The following is a 20,220-nucleotide window of genomic DNA, read 5'->3' on the forward strand; positions in this document are numbered from 1 at the left end:
GAAGAAGACAAAGTTATAGAGTTCATGCTGCTAAACCCTGGATTTTTATTGCTGTTAAGCAGTAGTAATATATGTTGAAAAAAAGAAAAAATACTTTCCAGTTTGCATCCACAATTCTTCATGTATAGTTTGAAAAATAAAACATTTCAGATATTAAGACAGATCTTTAATAGCATCAAATTTCTAAAGGGTTACTATAGGTAAAATAACTTTTTCTCGATTCTTCATCTGTCTTCCCAGCTACAAAGCACAGCTGTAGCCCATTAAAGACAAGAAGGCCATGGACCTAGAAGCTACTGCATAAGAACATAAGAAATTGCCATGCTGGGTCAGACCAAGGGTCTATCAAGCCCAGCATCTTGTTTCCAACATAGGCCAAACCAGGCCACAAGAACCTGGCAAGTATCCAAACACCAAGAAGATCCCATGCTTCTGATGCAATTAATAGCAGTGGCTATTCCCTAAGTAAACTTGATTAATAGCAGTTAATGGACTTCTCCTCCAAGAACTTATCCAAACCTTTTTTGACCCCAGCTACACTAACTGCACTAACCACATCCTCTGACAACAAATTCCAGAGCATGTGACTGAATATCCCTATTTTCTCACTTAAACCTGTACAGGACCAGGCTAGATGCCTGATCTACCTTAATTCCCCTTGAGAGAGCTCTGTGGATGGGGCCCAGCAGGGGAGGAATAAGAACTGGGACCCATGTGGGGATAGCCAGACTAGGCCCAGGACTCCAGGAGGAAGGCAGCTCCTGAAGAATAATGCTGTCCAAACACTGAGCTGTAACAAAGCTGTGAGTACTGAGGGAAGTGGTACAAAACTGTAAGTAATGAGAGTACACGGTTCTGAAGATAAGACAGTCTACTAATGTTTTTTTCTGTAATTACCAACTAAAGATAGACATGCTTTTAACAGGCTGGAGACAGACTAAGTTTGTGCCTCCAGGCCTGAGGGATCACAACTTGAGTCCAACACTGCAATACTATCAAATGTTCTCTTGAAAAGAAAAGCAGCTGCTTGCTTTACTTCATTAACCTGTTAATTTAGAAAGGAAGAAAAAAAGTCGCTTCCTTATCTTTGCTTAAGCATATAGATTTAGGAAAAGCCTCACAAACTAAGGAAGAATTAGAACACAATTTCCAGGAATGCTGCAATCATTTCAAAAGATCTCTGACTATAGGTCTACCATCTATCACTTGGATTTACTAGGAAATGCCAGTGTATCAAGTTTGGAGAGCAGTTGTAGATGCTAGGGCCGACATGACATTTTAAGTGGGAAACCTTTTGCACTTGGTTTCATTTGTCACAGGATATAGCTTGAACAACCTTTTTAAGACCTATAAATGCTTATCAAAAGTGCTTGTTTCTTTTCTCTCATGAATAGTGCTTGTTTCTTTTCTCTCACAAAGGGACGCACTAAGGGCCTGCCCCTTAGTGCGCCCCTTCGTGCGGCCTCTTCGTGCACCATCAAGCCCACAACCTTCCCCTGCAGACCGTCTTTTAACAGTTATCTGCCTTATCAGCGAACTGTGGACCCCCGTCCAAAGCATCTACACCCTCCGACTCTGGTTGTCACCCCCCTGCAACCCACAACCCCGCCCTTTAAAACTTGCACGCCCGCTCACCCCTCCCTTAAGTCCTCTAGATAGAGGAACTTACCGCTACTAGCCTTGTTTCCCCCTCCTCCTGTTACCTTTCTCAACTTTCCCATAGGGTTCCTACCATACCCCCTGCATTATTCCTCCACAGGACCACAGGCTGTACCCATCCCAGCCTTTAGCCACTACTGCATCCCTCCTCCTCTCCTCATCTCATCTCAATTAATTTCCTCCACCCACGACACCTGTCCATTCATCCCCCCTACTCTTCCACCCCCCAAGCGACAATGTACCCCATCCCTCGCCTCCACCGACCCCTTTCCCGCTTACCCCTTCCTATATCCACCCTCCTCCCCCCGCACGTAAATCACTGATCCCCATCCTCACCTCCTCTATAACACAATTCCTAGGCCTCACTACCCTCTCCATAATTTTTTTCAATGCCCAATCCCTCATCAAAAAGTCTCCCATTCTCAGTGATCTCCTTATTGACTGCAAACCAGACCTTTGTGGGGTCACTGAAACATGGCTCAAAGAAACGGATACAGTTTTCATCAACCAACTTCCCACTTCCATGTACGAGATCTTCTCCATCCCCAGACCACAAAAAAGAGGAGGAGGTCTACTCCTAGCCGCTAAGAAACATCTAAAGCTCAAACACATCCACACAGCCTCTCCACCCAAAATAGAGATAGGCCTTTTCAAATCCCCCGACCTGCAAATCTGTCTAGTTTACTCTCCCCCCACCCTCCTGGAATCAAACCCCTCACCCTTCATAGAATTTATAGTCGACTCGATCTGCACCGACATCCCCACCATCCTACTTGGGGATTTTAACCTCCACGTAGACGCTACTCCTCTCTCCCCATCATGCCAAACTTTCATCAAATCTCTCCAAGCCCTAGGATTCCATCAAATCATAACATCTCCCACACACAAAGCTGGTCACACTTTGGACCTGATGTTCATTAACTCTGACCTCCACTCTAACACCACTCCTTCCTGTACCCCTGTACCCTGGTCCGACCATTATCTAATAGAAGGCCTTCTTTCCACCAATGACCCCCCCCCCCAACCCAAACCCACAAATCCACAATAATCTCCAGAAAATCCTGCCCTAGTGAAGAACTAGCAGCGGCCCTATCCTCCTCCCTACCTAACCTAGTCTGCAATAACCCTGACTCAGCCCTAGCCTCATGGTACAGCATTACAGGTGACTTAGCAAACAAACTTTGTCCACCCTCTACACGAACTTTAAGTTCCTCTACCAATCCAGGAAAACCATGGTACACTTCTGAGCTTAAAGCTCTTAAAACCGATCTCAGACAAAAAGAGAGAAAATGGCGAAAGGAACCATCCACCCAGCTCTCCTCCATTTTCAAAACAGCTTTACACAACTACAGAATTGCCACTCTAAAACAAAAATGAGACTTCTATGCCAAGAAAATTCACGACTACAGATTTAACCCCAAAGTTCTTTTCTCTTACGTCTCAAGTCTCACCAAACCCATCCCCCCACTATCTCCGACTCAGACGCAGCCGCCAAATGCGAAGAACTCACCTCCTTCTTCCAGAGTAAAATCACCAACCTCCTCTCAAGATTCCCCACGTCACCCGCCCAATCCCATCAGTCTGTTCCTTCACCCCATTTACCCTCTCACCCCAACATGGCTGCCCTCAACCTCATCTCTTCAAAAGAAGTTGAAAACATCCTAAAAAAAAATCAAACCAGCCTCCCACCCCAGCGACACCATTCCACCCAAAGCACTATTGGCAATCCCTACCACCATTGCCCGAGCAATTGCAGATATTATCAACTGCTCACTCACCCATAGTACTGTCCCCGCCTCTCTCAAACACGCTGTTGTTAAGCCTCTCTTAAAGAAACCCACCTTAGACCCAAAGGATCCCTCCAACTTCCGCCCGATCTCCAACCTCCCCTTCATTGCCAAGATAATGGAAAGAGTGGTCAATGCACAACTCATGGAATACATTGAAAATCACGCCATCCTCCACACCTCCCAGTTTGGTTTCCGGAAACACTTCAATACTGAGTCGCTCCCTCTCACACTAACCGACCACCTCCTCAGGGGGCTGGGCCAAGGCCGCAGCTACCTCCTTGCCCTCCTTGATATTTCCGCGGCCTTCGACACCATCAGCCACAACCACCTCATTTCCCGACTAGAAAGCATCGGCATTTCAGGCCATGCCCTTGCTTGGTTTAAATCCTACCTCTCAAACAGGAATTTCGCTGTCAAAATCGGTGAAACTATATCCAACCCACGCCCCCTGCAACAGGGAGTCCCCCAAGGTTCATCACTATCCTCCACCCTTTTTAACATCTACCTTGTACCCCTCTGTCAACTCCTCTCCGAACTTAACCTTAAATTCTATCTTTATGCCGACGATGTCCAGATCGTCATCCCCATTCAAAGTTCCATCTCTGATGCTCTAAAACACTGGGAAAAATGCCTTGATGCCATCAATTGCCTCCTCACCAATCTCCATCTAGCCCTCAATGCCACCAAGACTGAGATCCTACTTACCTCCCCCCACGCCACCATCCCTCTACCTTTTGCCAACAATCCCAACATTAACTCCGCCACCGCCCATCCATTCGTAAGGGATCTTGGTGTCTTCCTTGATCAACAGTTAAATATGAAGACTTACATCAACTCCTGTTACGAGTTAACAAGCTGTTAACTCGTACGTTCTATGGTAACACTACTTATTTATTACCGGCCTTTCTTCCTTCCAGCTTGTTGTAAGCTTCCAAGTTCTCTCTCCCTGTTGATTGTAACTTTGACTTATTCCTACCATTGTTATCTGTCATTTTACTTGAATTGCTACTCCAGTTATTCCCTTGTTATATTGTAAACCGATCCGATATGGTTATTTACTATGAAGGTCGGTATAAAAAACTGTTAAATAAATAAAATAAATAACTCCATACTTAGGGAAGGCTTTTATAAACTCAACGTCCTAAAAAAACTGAAACCCCTGCTTTACCCCCAAAATCTTCGTACAGTGATCCAGGCCACCATCGCTTCCAAACTGGATTACTGCAATGCTCTCCTCCTTGGCCTCCCCTATGCCACTATTAAACCTCTGCAAATGTTGCAAAATGCAACAGCAAGAATCCTCTCAAACACACGCAAATACGATCATATCACCCAAATTCTCAAAAATCTCCACTGGCTTCCCATCCTCTCCCATATCCACTATAAAGCCCTCACTATTATACATAAATCCATTCATTCACACAATTCCAACTGGCTAGACATCCCTTTTTCCCCCCACCTCTCCTCCCGCCCTTCCAGATCCACTAATTGTGGCACACTACATGTACCATCTCTAAAGACAGCCCGCCTTTCCTTTGCCCGTGACCGTGCCCTTTCAATTGCCGGCCCTTCCCTCTGGAACTCCATGCCCCTCATTCTGCGCCTCGAACCCTGCCTTGTCAAGTTTAAGAAGAAATTAAAAACTTGGCTTTTCAAACTTGCCTACCCAGAATAGACCATGTTGCCATACCTCCTAGCTACGCACCTAACTTTTGAACCCCCTATTCAGTCTGCGATTCCCCTGATCATTCATCTTTCTTAGGATACCATTGTATATAATGTTACTAATACTGTAAATACTGTAAATACTCGTTTTTTCTTAATGTTTTATCAGCTTGTTCACTATCCTCTACACTTTGCTATTGTTTCTCCGTCCAAGTTCCCTCGCCTTTATATAACGTAATTTCCGATCTACTGTTAATATGTGAACCTGTGTGATGTCCCCACTAACGCCGGTATATAAATGTTTTGAAATAAATAAATAAAATATATGAATGTAAGTAAAGGATCATCACAAGACCCAATCTATGTCCTCTTAACTAACTTACTGAAGAGAGGGTTTTAACTCAGCAACATAAGCTTCAATTTTTGAAGAGTATTTTCTAAGAGAGAAATATATCTGATTAAAGTACGTTTTTTGACCATGGACTCTGAAAAGTCTTCTAAATCAGTGTTTCCCAACTAGTGTGCCATGTTATACTGATATGCCTTCAGACTTGATCAGGTGTGCCACTGAAAAGTCGCCACTTGCTGATGCTGAGATCCAGGCTAGCAGCTCAGAGCACTTCACAGGAACAAGACACATCAGAATTGGCTCTTAACTATGTGGATACTTTCTGAGAACATATGTAATCATGCACAGCTCTTCTTCCTAGCAACAGCATGGGCCCCAGAGTTTGGTAATTAATGGGGAGCATGAATGGCACAGATAGCTGGTTCCCACTTTCTACAGTGCATACATAGCGCACAGTCCTTTTTTCTCCTCCCCCTCCTGATTCTCCTCCAAATCTTTTTAGCCTCTATCTTATCTACATGAGTGAAATGAATAGACTATGCACTGATGTGACTCAAGCTAAGTGTTGGAAATAGAAGCAGCAAAGGAGTTCTGACAGCCATCAGTTGCCCACAGCACCTGGACTTCTCCATTCTATATTTGTACATAGAGGGGCGGATTTTCAGAGCCCTGCTCGCGTAAATCCGCCCAAAACCGGGCGGATTTACGCGAGCAGGGCCCTGCGCGCCGGCCTACCGGCGCGCGCAGAGCCCCGGGACTCGCATAAGTCCCGGGGTTTTCGGAGGGGGCGTGTCGGGGGGCGGGCCCGAACCGCGTGGCGTTTTCAGGGCGTGTCAGGAGCGTTCCGGGGGCGGGCCCGGGGGCGTGGCCGCGCCCTCCGGACCCGCCCCCAGGTCGCGTCCCGGCGCGCAGGAGGCCCGCTGACGCGCGGGGATTTACGCCTCCCTCCGGGAGACGTAAATCCCCCGACAAAGGTAAGGGGGGGGTTTAGACAGGGCCGGGCGGGTGGGTTAGGTAGGGGAAGGGAGGGGAAGGTGAGGGGAGGGCAAAGGAAAGTTCCCTCCGTGGCCGCTCCGATTTCGGAGCGGCCTTGGAGGGAACGGGGGTAGGCTGCGCGGTTCGGCGCGCGCCGGCTATACAAAATCCATAGCCTTGCGCGCGCCGATCCAGGTTTTTAGCAGATACGCGCGGCTCCGCGCGTATCTGCTAAAATCCAGCGTACTTTTGTTTGCGCCTGGAGCGCAAACAAAAGTAGGCTATTCGCGCTCCTTTTAAAATCCGCCCCAGAGAGTTCATGTGTGTCTTTACCCAATCTATCCTGTCTCAAAATTCAGGAGAGATATTAATAGGGCTTTCAGTACTTCCCTAACTCTTCTTTTCGCCATACAAGGCCTCTATATGTCCACACTATCTGCTCCCATGAATATTGGTGTACCACATAACATTTTTTGTTAATGTAGGTATACCTTGGGCTTGAAAAGGCTATAAACACTATTGTAAAAATGCAAGACCAATTACATTTCAGAATCAGCGATATAAGATCCTTTCTCAGTGATTAATGAGAAATCGATAAGGTGTTATTTTTCATATCAAATATTTAGGGGACAAAATAGTACGCTGCATTAAACCCTGTCATTAACATGCTATATATCAATAAGTTGACCTGCATGAATATTTTTTATAGCATTAGTTTGTGTTTCCTTTAACATTAATGTGGATTGCTTCACAAGTATATCAAGGCTAACATGTCATTAACACATAGTACGATAAGTTTAATAAGAGCTAGCACCACATTAGTCTTAATACACTTTAATCCAAGGTTCTTGAATCGAGCTCTAGCTGTTGTAAAAACAATCATCAGCTTGTCCACAAGACGTTTAGCATACTGTGATATTCTGTCAAAGGCAGACTATTATATCAACTGATATGGTAATGCTAGCATACTTTAGGATTAGCCAATCCCATGCTACAACATCATGCCTGTGTACTGTATTAGTACCTAACATGTTGTGCAAACTTCAGCTCTAGTCTGAGCCTGCTATATTATAGTATAATTTAGTCACTAAACAAGCTTAGTTTGAACCACACCCAAAACAGCTACAAGCCTACATTGTTTAAGAAGTGGTGAAAAAATAGCAAGGAGACAGATCTAACAGAGCTAAGAATACTGATTGACTTTCGATAAAAAGCTGAAACTAGCAAGACATTTTTTGAATACTGTTGAGTCTTCATCTTCCCATTTTGCTGAGACCAAAGATTTAGCAAAAGCATACCCAGGCTTTCAGAGCTCAGCACAGAATTCACAGATTCCAGCTCTCAATATTCCAAAGATAAAAAGAAAATGTCTGAGAATCAAGCAGAAGGTATTGAATATATACTGATCACTGACAACCTTGATCTGAATTTGCCTCAGTTCTGTTAAGCAATCCTTCACCCACAAATTAAGTCATTTTCAAGGAGCGGGGGAGAAGATGAGACCTCTATTCCATAAGCCAGCACAAATGCTTTCATCATTCCTCGGTAGATGGCATTATGAATTAGCGATCAAGACTGTTAAGGCATAGTCTACAAGAGTTAATCAAATTCACATAACAAGATAAAATCATGGTGGTGAATGCTAAAGATTTCTTACCTAACCAAATCACTGGGTTTTTTAAAGCTTTTGGGACAGTAGGTACAACAGTTGACATATTTGGGTTCTGCTTCTAGTTCTGCATGCTTGTCCTTGATCTCGCTAATTCGATCTTTCTCTGCAGCAGACTGGACTAGAACTTTTTCTGAGACTGTAGCACCTTCTCTCGGTCTAATTTTAGCAAGTTCTGCTGTTTCTTCCTCTGTAAAAGTGATGACCCCAGGCCGTGACTTTCTAGAAACTGTTCTCTCTGAATTTTCCTCATCTTCTTCTGTACACACCACAACTTTAAAGAGAGAGATATTAAATGTTTAGTTACAAGAAAATACATTTAAAAAGCAGCATATTAAGTAGAAATAAAATCAGTGCCTTTAACTTAAAGAAAATGTATTTGTAGATTTATATAACCCATTTAACCAAAGTACATCTATAAACAAAAAAGCCACATGGTAGATTCAATATAAAAAATAAACCAAGGTCAAAGTCAGAAATTCATAAAAGATGAAGGAATAGGGTCACAAAAGGAAGAGAAGAAATCATCTGAAGGGTGACATGGAGAAGGCTGAAAGGTGAAACTTGTTGCAAAGCAAGGAGGCAAGGAAATGGAAAGCCTTAGCATAGAACAGCGAAGCAATAAGAAAAATCTTTACTAAAACTATGCAAATATGCTGAAGTTCATGGATGAATCAGTGATTTTCAGGAAAGAGAAGAATCAAAAAGAATGGCAGCACTACTATTACTACTGCTACTACTACTTATTTCTAAAGTGCTACTAGATATATGTAGCATTGCATAGACACACATAAGAGCCAGTCTGTGTGCCACAGAGCTTACAACCTTGTCAAGACAAACAAGAGCCTATGGGAAGTGCATTTACTGCAGAGAAGTACTTAAGATTTAAAAGCAGCTTCAAAAAAAGTGGATTTTTATACTGGATTTGAATACTGCCAGACAGGGAGCATAATGTGCGTAACTCAGGAAATCTATTCCAGGCATACGACACATCTAGGTAGAAAGCTTGAAATTAGGAGTTAGCAGTGGAAGAGAAGGGCACAGAGAAGAGTGACTTGCTGGATGAATGGATTTCACAAGGAAGGGTGTAGGGAGAGAAGAGAAGAAAGGTAATGAGAAACTGTAAAGTGAATGCATTTATAGGTAAGAGAAGCTTGAACTGGATGTGGAAGCAGACAGAAAGCCAGTGTAGCTACTTGAGAACTGAAGTTACATGGTCAAAGCGACGAGGAAGAGGTTTTGAATAGACGGTAGAGAAAGATGGTTCAGCTGGAAGCCCACACAGAACAAACTGCAGTAATCTACATTGGAGGTAAGAAGAATGAATGAGGTGACTGATAAATATAGAAATTAGATCTTAGATGAACCAGGAACAAGTTAAGGCAGCAAAGGAAAAGAATAATATGGTAATAGCTGGGGAAATGAAAGCAAGCAAAAAAGCAGGTTTCTGACCTGTAAATAGGGTCAGGATGAATCAGCAATAATGCATGGGCAACATCATGACAACACCACCACAGACCCAGCTCTCAAAGCAAGCTCAGTAAAGACTTTGTTGAGTATGTACACAAATTCTCAAGCATGCACACTGCTTCATGGACCTCTTAGTCTCTTCTACAACTTAAAATTTAATGACACAGTTGATTTTCAAAGGATATGGGTGGTTATTTTATTTATATTCCATCTTTCAGCACTTCAAAGATGATTACATTTAGGTACTGTAGGTATTTTAGGGCTTACAATCTACATTTAAATCTGAGACAATGGATGATAAAGTAGCTTGCCCAATGGTACAAGGATCCATATTAGGTATGGCTGATTCATCTTGTCATCTACGATGAACCCTGTTTACACGTAAGCAAGCTTGTTTTCTTCATTGACAAGAAGCCAGGAATTGGTCATAAAGCATGGGGAGTCCCAAACTGACGGCTGTATTGTGGAACAATCATTTAAACTCAACCTATCCCCACCAGAGTAGACTATTAGGTGAACAAGCTATGCAGAACCGCTTTTCTAAAGTTACTATCTCCTTGGGACATGCTGTCCAGATGGTAGTGGAATACGAAGGTGTGAACAGATGACCAAGGAGCCTAGCAAATGTCTTTGATAAAAATGGCCCTGAGATAAGCCACTGAAGTTACCATGGCTTTCACTTGATAAGCCTTGACAGCGTCTAATATGTAAAGTAGCCAGTACATAATAGTGCGCTAGCCAATCGGACAGAGTTCTTATGGAAAATGCCCTTTCCAATCTATTGAGATCAAAGGCTATGAACACTTGAGAAGCTTGGTGGTGAGATGGAGTATTTTTTATATAATACACAAGTGCTCCCTTACAGTTCAAAGAGTGAATCCATTTTCCTTTGTGCACATGTGATCTTGGAAGGAATATTTATTTTTTTATTTAAATATTTTATATACAGTCATTCCATGTGTCAAAAGAGATGAAGCGTTGCGTGGACTGCCTATGGCCTGCTGTCTGCTCCAGGTAGAAGGCTAAGTCTCTCTTGCAACACAAACTGTGCAAAGCCTGTTCTCCCTGGTGTGAATGAGGCTTGGGAAAAAAGGTGGGTAGGACAACTGACTGGTTAAGATGGAAATCTGTCAACACCTTAGGCAAGGACTTAGGATACGTGCGCAGAACCACCCTGTCATGGAAGAACTTTGTGTAGGGTGGGATAAGTCACTAAAGCCTGAAGCTCACTGACACTGTGTGCTGACGTGACCACGACCAAAAACATGACCTTCCAGGTTAGGTTCTTGAGATCACAAAAATGCAATGGCTTGAAAGGAGTTTTCATGAGCTGAGCTAGCACCAAAATGAAGTCCACAGGAGAGGTTTCAGCTGAGGCAAGCCCCACATAAATCGCCCCACAAGGGGTTGCACAGAGATGGGTGAACCATCCACAACCCAGTGGTAGGCACTGATGGCACTCAGGTGTACCCTAATGGAGTTGGTCTTTAAGCCAGCATCTGAAAGGTGCAAGAAGTAATCAAGTAGCTTCGGTGTGAAACAGGAGAACGGATCCAGGCCATGGCTCTCATGCCACACAGAAAACCTCCTCTATTTCAGGCCATAAGACTTCCTGGAAGCCACCAGGACCTGAGACACATCATCAGAGAGGTTGAGGGGCTGCAGAATTACACTCTCCACATCCAGGCTATCAGGGATAAGGCCTGGAGGTTGGGATGGTGCAGCCTTCCCCGATCCTGCGTAATGAGCTCTGAGGAGATCCCCAGACTTATCGGTTCCCAAAGGAAGAGATCCCACAAGAGTGGCAACCAGATCTGCCTCAGCCAATGAGGGGCTATGAGGATCATAGATCTCCTGTTCTGTCGAAGCTTCAGGAGAGTCTTTATCACCAGGGAAATTGGAGGATACGCGTACAAAAGTCCCTTGTCCCAATGGCAGGCAAAGGCATCCGAGGCTAGTTTGCCATCCACCCTGTACAGGGAGCAGAACTGATCTACCTTCCTGTTGCAGGGGATTGAGAAGAGATCCACATCTGGGGTACCCCAGAGGCAGAAGATCCGATCCGCCACTTCCTGTTTCAGGGACCACTTGTGAGGTCAGAAGGCTTGACTCAGCCTGTCCTCCATCACGTTTCTCTGTTCCAGCTAGGTATATGGCTCGGAGCACCATACCCCGCGACAGAGTCCAAGAAAAGATTGAAACTGCTTATTGGCATAGGAGAAACGACCTCGTACCTCCCTGTTTGTTGATGTACCACATAGCCACCTGTTGTCGGTCTGGATCTTAAGCACTTTGTTGATCGGCCAATCCCTGAATGCCCAGAGTGCGTATCGGATCGCACGGAGCTTCAGGAAGTTGATCTGACACTATGCTTCCTGGGCGGACCATAGGCCCTAGGTGCAGAGCTCCTCCACATGGGCACCCCATCTCAGGTTGGACGCATCCGTAGTTAGCACAATCTGCATAGGGGGATTTAGAAAGGGCACCCTCTGCTTCAAATTGGCAAGACTCTCCCACCAAGACAAGGAGTTCTGGAGAGGCGGAGTAATGGCAGAAGCGGGCATGGAGGTCCTGGGTTGCTTGCCACCACTGGGACCGCAAGGTCCATTGAGCTCTGTGCATATGCAAGTGAGCCAAGGGAGTAACATGGACAGTCACAGCCATATGTCCCAAGAATCGCAACATTTGGCAAGCCACAATTGCTGGTTTTGTTGGACCATTCCCGCAATTGACACCAACGTGAGTGCCCAATTGTGGAGAAGGTACGCTTGGGCTTGAGCCGTGTCCAACATGGCACCAATGAAGTTCAACCGAGGCAATGGGTTGAGCTGGGACTTCAGGTAGTTGATGATATACCTCAGGAACTCTAACAACTGAATGATCAAGCGGAGAGACCATACCACTTCCTCCTGGGTGGGGATTTTAACCAGACAATCTTCCAGGTAGGGGAACACCTGTATTCACAACCTGTGGAGCTACGCACCCATCATGGCTAGGCACTTGGTAAAGAGGCATGGGCTGAGGCCAGGTCAAATGGCAAAAGCCTTTACTGAACTTGTTGCCCGCCCACAACAAACTGAAGATACTTCCTGTGATCGTGGAAAATCTCAATGTGGGTGTAGGCATCTTTTAGATTGAGGGAGCAAAGCCAATCTTCTCTCTGTAGGAGGGGAATCAGGTGCCCAGAGAGACCATCTTGAACTTTTCTTTTTTTTTTTTTTTAGAAACTTGTTCAAGGCTCTCAAGTCTAGAATAGGATGAAGTCTCCCTGTTCTCTTTGGAATCAGGAAATATCGGGAGTAAAATACCCACCCCCACTGTTTCAGCAGAATGGGCTCAATGGCTCTGGCCACTAAGAGGGTGGCAAACTCTGCCTCCAGTATTTCCTGATGCAATGACTGATCCCAAGAGGGGCATGGGGGAGCATCCAAAGGGACACCTGTACCCTCGACGAATGATGGAAAGAACCCACAAGTCCAAGGTAATACTGGGCCAACGGTCCAGGAAGAACCATAGCCAACCTCTGACTGGAGGGCAGTGCGGCAAGAGTACGGGTAGGTAGCTTATGCTCCCTCTCAGTCAATCAAAATCCCATCGCGGGGCTTGCCTGGGGTGCCAGCTAAGGCCTGGGGGCCCGCTGCTGTCTAGAGCAGGCCCTAGAGCTCACACTCTGGGATCGGGTACGAGAGACAGGAGGGTAGTATTTCCTCTGGTGGTAGAAGGGCTTCTTTGGGCCCTGATGCGAAAACTTCCTAGCCAAGAACGGCGGGTCCAACATATTGACCGAGAGATGCTGCAGGGACTCATGATGATCCTTTAACTGAGCCACAGCATCCTTCACTTTGTCACCAAAGAGGTTTTCACCAGTACAGGGCAGGTCCGCAAGCATCTCCTGCACCTCTCGTCAGAGATCGGAGGCCTGTAACTAGGCCATCCAGCGAGCGCCAATTCCCATGGCTGCTACCCTTGCCGCCGTCTCAAAAGCATCATAGATGGACCGCACCTCATACTTGCCACATTCAAGACCTTGCTGGATGACAGCTGAAAAAACATCCTGCTGCTGCTGGGGCAGGCATTTGGTCAGGTCCTGGATCTGCTTCCAGAGATTCCTAGAATCCTGCGTCATATAAAGCTGGTAGGAGGTGATACGGGCAATCAGCATGGGCCCCTGATCCTAACCAGCGCATCCAGTGCCCTGCGTTCCCGCCCCAGAGGAGAAGAGGCATGGGAGCAAGAGCACTTTGCCTTCTTAAGGGCAGCCTCCACCACAACCGACTGGTGTGGGAATTGATGCTTCTCAAACTTCGTAGCATGGTGTACTAAGTACACTGCATTGGCCTTCCTGTTCAGCAGAGGCACGGAGATGGGGTGTTCCCAACTCCTAAGGAGCAACTCCTTGAAATTCTCATGGAAGGGAACAGCTACCACCTACTTTGGGGCATTCACAAACTGGAGAACCTCCAGCATCTTGTCTCTGGCATCCTCCTCCGTGAGAAGCTGGAACAGGATGGCTTCAACCAAAGTCCGCACAAAACCAGCAAAGGTTAAGTCCTCAAGTGGGGACAGACACTGTTCCTCTGGATGGGACAGGTCCAAGTGGAGGTCACCAGAGTCATCTGAAGAAGATTCGGAGGTATCATCCCCCCATGGGTCATAAGGGGCATCATCTTCACTAAGATTGCCCGGAGACGCCTTGCCAGGACCAGCAGCTTGGGCACCAAGGGGCCCAAAGGACCTGGAACCAAACCAGGCAACACTAGCCTCGGAGCCAAGGGTCTCGATGGCCCCTTTGGCCTTGAAAGCCCTTCCTCCTCCTCAGATCCTGGAATTGGGATAGCATCAGGAGGCAGCACCAGTGGCCGTTGGGGCATCGATGGCACCCTGGTACTGGCATGGGCTGCTTGGGGAGAATGCCCAGAACATCAATGCACTGCAGCAGCGGCGCCAACATCAAAGGCTAAGGCTCCGGCACCAGTGGGGCCAGTGGCTTAATGCCATGAAGGCCTTGAACAACCGCCAACTGCACCCTTCGCTCCAACTCCTCCTTGAAGGCCGCCGACAGGACAACCTGAGCCCCAAGGGAGATCTGTGCCTGGCACCGGAATCGATTGGGAAAACCTTGGACGCCCAGCGGGGTCACTTCGGTGGCATCACAGCAGGAGCTGGTGCCAACCCGAGCCCGGCACCATGTGAGGGTAGATACCGGTGATGCTGCTTCTGGGACTTCCCACAGTGCTCGACCCAGTCTTTCCCTGGTGCCGAGGGAGGAGGAGATGAACCAGAGATCCTGAAGCAAGAGGAGTCCAATAAAGGCCAATCCCCGGCACCCCTCTCCACCGATGGCATCGGCGGAGGGGTGAACATCAAAAGATCAGTGTTCATCGGTTCTCCCCAGTCTTTTGGCATCGATGCCGATGCCTGTGTCAAGGATTCAGACTTCTTGCACCTGAACAGCTTCTCCATCTTGTCCAAACAAGGGTGTTGGCCCTTGGGGGGGTCATTTAGTCACAAAAACACCCCCCCCCCTCGAATGTTGTGGGATTCCCCCAGGCAAAGGATACAGACCTTGTGCAGATTTGTAAGAGACACAGTCCGAGGGCACTGGGGGCATTGATGAAAATCCGAAGCCATGCGGCAAAACTAGTCAGCAAGTGTTGATGACTGTCGGCCCCCGAAGAGCACCACTACCAGGAATCGACCTCATAGAAGGTAAAACCCTACCGAGCCATCAGCTAACTAGAAACCGGGAGGATAGAGAGGGACCTGGTGCAGAAAAAAACATTTTCCTAAAGAAAAAGAGCACAAGCTCCACAACCACGAGATGACAATTCAGCAAAAAAAAGAAACTGAAGAGGGACCCCTGCATGGACGCATGGATAGTGGCATGCTGGGTATGCTTAGTGGGCCAGTCGAAGTTTCTAGAAACTTTGACATAAGTTTTCCGTGCCGAACTCCATCCGATGATGTAACCCATGTGTAAGGACTACCATCCTGCTTGTCCGAGGAGAAAGACAAATCTCCTGGCGACAAAAGTGCGCCACCACTATTGCTAGGCATTTCATGAAGACCTTTGGGACTGCCGAGAACTCGAATGGAGGAACCTAGTATTGGTAGAGAGAGAAATCTGCCATGAATCTGCGGTATTTCCAATGAGACTGATGGATGGGTATGTAAGCATGCACACCTTTCAGATCAAGGGCACACATCCAGTCTCCCACTTTCATGAAGGGCAGGATGGTGTGGGGGGGAGTTAATTTTGAATGCATCCCATAACAGGCTCTTGTTCAGTTTCTATAAATCCAGGATGGGTCTTAAACCCTCTGAATTCTTTAGGATAAGGAAACAGTAGGACCACTGGGACCTCTGATGGAAGGTCTTGAAGTCTAGATGTGAAAGGGACTCTCCTCTGGGGGAACAAATCCTACATTTTAGATAGGAGAGATTAAAGGGTGCCTTCCTTCTCACTGGCCACTAATGAGGTAAAAAAAATAGTCTTCACCAATTCAGCCACCTTATCTATGGACTGTTGTGTCACTTGACCCAGAGTTGAGGAAGATATATCCTCCTCTGAAACCAGTATAAAGTCATCCTCCTGCAAAGCTCCTACTGGACTCCAGGAGGGGATCCCCCTCCTGGGTTCACTGCCCCTTTTGTCTGCACAGACACCAGAGCACAAGTAAGCATATCAGATCTGGAGTTCTAAATGTAGCCATGATCGAGAAGGTCAGATGAAGATAAGGACAACAACATGGAGGGTCTACTCCAGGACCCATCAAAGTCTGTTCCTGTATGAGGTGCACTGAGAGTGCCAAGGTCCAGTGAGTCATCAGGGTCAAGGCCCGGTATATTGATGTGTGTGTGGGTGCCAATAGTGCCACTGGCTCCGCTGAGCCAGAGGGGGAAGGGTTCAGCAGGTGTGTCAAGGGGTTTGCTGGCTTCTGCTCTTGATACTTCCACATTTGCTCAACTCCTGAACTACGGCAGATCTGGAACTGGTGCCACAGTTGGGGACGACTTTCTCAAGGAGCTCTTGGTTGACTCGGTGGGAGGCGCTACAAGAGAAAGAGTGACTTTTTACCAACCTGTGAAGTTCTTTCATCTTTTGACCTCAGCAACATCCAATCACAGTCAAAGCAGTTAGCTGAGTCATCATCAGGTCCCAGGCATCTGTAATAGATGTCATAGCCATCGCTGATGGACATCTTGTGACCACACACAGTTCTTGCAGCCAGTGGAGGTGGCCTTCTTTGAGCCGGACATCTGGTTTTCATTTTTGTTTTTTTTAATGTATATTTTTTTTTTATATAGCACTAAAGTGCTTTGGGGGCAGCAGAGGCAGCTTGAAAGCGAGTTAGATGAAGCAAACTTTAGATAGAAGTGAAAAAAACAAGTTAAGGAGAGAGAGAGAGAGAGAGAGAGAGAGAGAGAGTGTGCAGGTCCATGTGGAAGGTTGGGCAAGAAGGACTAAGGAGTTCATGAGGCAGTGCGTGCAGGAAGGAACTCCTGCCCATGCTCAGGTGTAAAACTTTACTAAGTGAGAGAGATGGGCCCGTTAGGTGCTGCCGGACATCACTCTATCATTGCAAATCACTCTATCATTGCTATTTAGCTAATTGCTAAAATACCATGGGTTATCACAGTGATGGCGAACTCCAGTCTTCGAGTGTCACAAACAGGCCAGGTTTTCAGGATCTCCACAATGAATGTGCATGAGATATATTTGCACATTCATTGTGGAGATCCTGAAAACCTGGCCTGTTTGTGACACTTGAAGACTGGAGTTCACCATCACTGTGATAACCCATGGTATTTTACTGCCAGGGAAAATACTGTGGCCTGGAATATAATCCCTAAATTTGTATCTAAGTCAATAGAGTAATGTAACTTTGCCAAGGTGATAATGAGCATCAGCAGGATTTGAATCCTGGTTTCCCTGATATCAGTTGATTTATTGCAGTCAATTTATTTCAGCATGAATTAGATCCAGTGAATGAAAATTATAAAGTCCTCATTTAATTTTTGCACATAAGAACATAATAAATTGCCATGCTGGGTCAGACCAAGGGTCCATCAAGCCCAGCATCCTGTTTCCAACAGAGGCCAAACCAGGCCACAAGAACCTGGCAATTACCCAAACACTAAGAAGATCCCATGCTACTGATGCAATTAATAGCAGTGGCTATTCCCTAAGTAAACTTGATTAATAGCCGTTAATGAACTTCTCCTCCAAGAACTTATCCAAACCTTTTTTGAACCCAGTTACACTAACTGCACTAACCACATCCTCTGGCAACAAATACCAGAGCTTTATTGTTCATTGAGTGAAAAAGAATTTTCTCCGATTGGTCTTAAATGTGTTACTTGCTAACTTCATGGAATGCCCCCTAGTCCTATTATTCCAAAGTGTAAATAACCGATTTACATCTACTCATTCATCATCTTAAAGACCTCTATCATATCCCCCCTCAGCCGTCTCTTCTCCAAGCTTAACAGCCCTAACCTCTTCAGCCTTTCCTCATAGGGGAGCTGTTCCATCCCCTTTATCATTTTGGTTGCTCTTCTCTGTACCTTCTCCATCGCAACTATATCTTTTTTGAGATGCGGCAACCAGAATTGTACACAATATTCAAGGTGCGGTCTCACCATGGAGCGATAAAGAGGCAATATGACATTTTCTGTTTTATTAACCATTCCCTTCCTAATAATTCCTAACATTCTGTTTGCTTTTTTGACTATATTAGTTTTCATGCATTTTATTTATATTTGATATTCCACCTTTTCTATATCCTCAAAATGGATTGCAATCACAGTAAAGAACACCTACAATCATATAATAAATCAAATGTACAATAAATTAAATTCTTGCCCTTGACTATGCTGAAGTTTGCCACTGCACTGCTAACACAACACATCCCAACAGGTCACACAAATTTAAAAAAAAAAAAGGTAAGCCCTAAGAAAATCATCATCGAGATCACTCATTTTATCTGCTAAATATGTATCCTTCATAATTTGCCCTCTAACTTATCATTAATATGTAAGTTAGTAATATCATGATATTCTACAAACATCCAACAGTAATCCACAAAATACAGATAATTTTTCTCATAAGGAAACTATGTAAAACAAATGTTAATTTCATACCATTTTCTAACCAGCTATAATATTATGTAACAGCACCAAAAACAGAAACAAGGGAGTAAATGAAAACCATAACTTACCATGGATTTTCTAGCACTTTTCAGCTTTGACTCTATTGAAAGAGACCCCACCCTCAACTGAATCAAAGTAATTTTCAATAGGGTAGATGCCAGGCACATATATCCCATACACAGATCCAAAGAGTGAATTTTCTGAGGTACTGTACTGTTAGGTCTAATATGTTAAGTAAGGCTCTGCTGAGGATTTTCAACAGTGAGCTTGGTCTTACCTTCTCCTTCTTCCCCGCCTCCCCCATCTTCTGACGTTGCTTCTGTTGATGTAAGAGTCTGATGCTTTTTCATGTGCTTTTTGCAGTGAACTGTTGTTCGGAAAGTCTCATCACAAAACGGGCACTTATAAGGTTTCATGCTCATGTGAGTTGCCATGTGTCTAGTAAGGCTGCCATTGGTAGTGAAAGCAGCATTGCAAATGCTGCAACTATATGCTTTAACTCCTGTATACAAACAAATGATACATGAGAAAATAAACACTTTAGTGAAGTAAATAAAAATAGGTTTAAGGTGAATTTATAGACAGGTGGAAAGGATAATCTAGAGTACTTATAAAAGTTTATTTTCTATCAGGGAATATAAATACTTGTTTATAAGACAACTTACTGGAGCCTTCTGTATTAATTTCACTTTTTAAGGTTGCAAAAAGAATGGTTTTTATTCTTCCTGATTTTGCTTGTTTGTGAAGATAGATGGAGGAAACTCCATAGATAATTATCATGATGAGAGTGTAAACTGCGTCCAGTGTGCTGTAATGAGCTAAACCAATAATACATGAAGGAAATTCTTTTCATTTTTATACAGTGCTGACAGTGGCTGCAGATTTAGACCAGGATACAATAAGGAATGAATTTTCAAAAGAGTTACACGTATAAAACCAGTACATATCATATAAAGTTTCAAAAGCCCATTTATGTACATATAACTACTGAAAATTCAGCCCTATTTCAAAAGAGTGAAATGCGTAACAGCAGCAGTTTTCAAAAGTCCATTAAGTGTATAAATCTTTTTGAAAATTATCTTCTTAATGGGTAATACTTGAAAGGATTAACGTGCATTAAAGTAGCATATTTCATAGTAATTTTCAAAACCTCACATATGTGGTTAAAGTGCATTTACATGTGAAAAATCCAGTTTTAAGCATGTAAATCCTTTTAAAAATTATACTTTACTGTTCAGTCATACAGGGGTCCTGAAGGAGATATACCTGGTGCATCAAAAAAAAAAAAAAAGCAATGCCTGCTGAAATGAAGCAAGAGTACACAGAATGAATGAGGTACCCAGAGCTGCACACAAACTGATGTGCATGAAATAGAACAGACACATTACCCACTCACTGTTTAAGACCCTTGTCTGACCAAGGTTAAGGTTTACTTTTAAGAACATGCCATACTGGGTCAGACCAAGGATCCATCAAGCCCAGCATCCTGT

The 20,220-nt window shown here is 44.9% G+C and overlaps 1 protein-coding gene across 1 annotated transcript in view; it reads right to left on the reverse strand.

The window, feature by feature from the left end:
• Positions 1–20,220, reverse strand: part of ZNF236 (zinc finger protein 236) — a 531,902-nt gene that overhangs the window by 217,068 nt on the left and 294,614 nt on the right. Inside the window, 2 exon segments of the mRNA XM_029590848.1 lie at positions 8,096–8,381; positions 19,008–19,232. Coding sequence (XP_029446708.1) covers positions 8,096–8,381; positions 19,008–19,232 — 511 coding nt within the window.

This window comes from Rhinatrema bivittatum, chromosome 2 (assembly GCF_901001135.1).
Source record: "Rhinatrema bivittatum chromosome 2, aRhiBiv1.1, whole genome shotgun sequence".
Taxonomy (NCBI): domain Eukaryota; kingdom Metazoa; phylum Chordata; class Amphibia; order Gymnophiona; family Rhinatrematidae; genus Rhinatrema; species Rhinatrema bivittatum.